Here is a 767-nt window from a genome sequence, read left to right as displayed (position 1 = left end):
GGAATCTGGGCTTGATCCTGGAGATCTCGGTGAGCGGCAGCGATGGCGCATCTGCCCCGGCGAGCCTCTGCTCCAGCATCGATTGCTTCCTGGACACCTCGCTGCTGGTGGTGACCCTGAGCCAGCAGCAGTGCAGGGCTTCCAGGAGGAGGAGGAGTGCCCAGCACCCCCCCGTCACGCCGAGCAACCTGTGCAAGCCCCGGCGGCTGTACATCAGCTTCAGCGACGTGGGCTGGGAGAACTGGATCATCGCCCCCCAGGGCTACATGGCCAACTACTGCCTGGGCGAGTGCCCCTTCCCCCTGACGGCCGAGCTGAACAGCCCCAACCACGCCATCCTCCAGACCATGGTGCACTCGCTGGACCCCCAGGGGACCCCCCAGCCCTGCTGCGTCCCCGTCAGGCTCTCCCCCATCTCCATCCTCTACTACGACAACAACGACAACGTGGTGCTGCGGCACTACGAGGACATGGTGGTGGATGAGTGTGGCTGCAGGTAGCGGAGCGGCTGCGGGAGCGTGTGTCCTGGCTGGGGCGGGGAATGGGCGATGGAATAAATCCCGTGTGTTAAACCTGCTCTGGGCTGGTGTTCAGGGAGGTCCCGGGGGTGTGTGAGAGCGTCCCCCGGGGCTGCACTGCGGGGGGCTCTGGGCTGCAGGGGTGGGCACAGGAGTTGGGATCAGCGGCAGCGGCATGCTCGGTCCTGGGCCGTGGCCAGTGCACGGGGACGGGGTTATGAACAATCTGGCGCTGGTTTGTCTGTACTG

The 767-nt window shown here is 65.7% G+C and overlaps 1 protein-coding gene across 1 annotated transcript in view; it reads left to right on the top strand.

Moving 5' to 3' along the window:
• Positions 1–505, top strand: part of GDF3 (growth differentiation factor 3) — a 2,159-nt gene extending 1,654 nt beyond the window's left edge. The window contains exon 3 of the mRNA XM_010138992.1: positions 1–505. This exon is cut by the window's left edge and continues 13 nt beyond it. Coding sequence (XP_010137294.1) covers positions 1–500 — 500 coding nt within the window. The 3' untranslated portion in view covers positions 501–505.
• The last annotated feature ends 262 nt before the right edge of the window (positions 506–767 follow it).

This window comes from Buceros rhinoceros, unplaced genomic scaffold (assembly GCF_000710305.1).
Source record: "Buceros rhinoceros silvestris isolate BGI_N320 unplaced genomic scaffold, ASM71030v1 scaffold20656, whole genome shotgun sequence".
Classification (NCBI taxonomy): Eukaryota; Metazoa; Chordata; class Aves; order Bucerotiformes; family Bucerotidae; genus Buceros; species Buceros rhinoceros.
The sequence above is the reverse complement of the archived record's forward strand: the minus strand, read 5'-3'. Positions and strand labels throughout refer to the sequence as shown.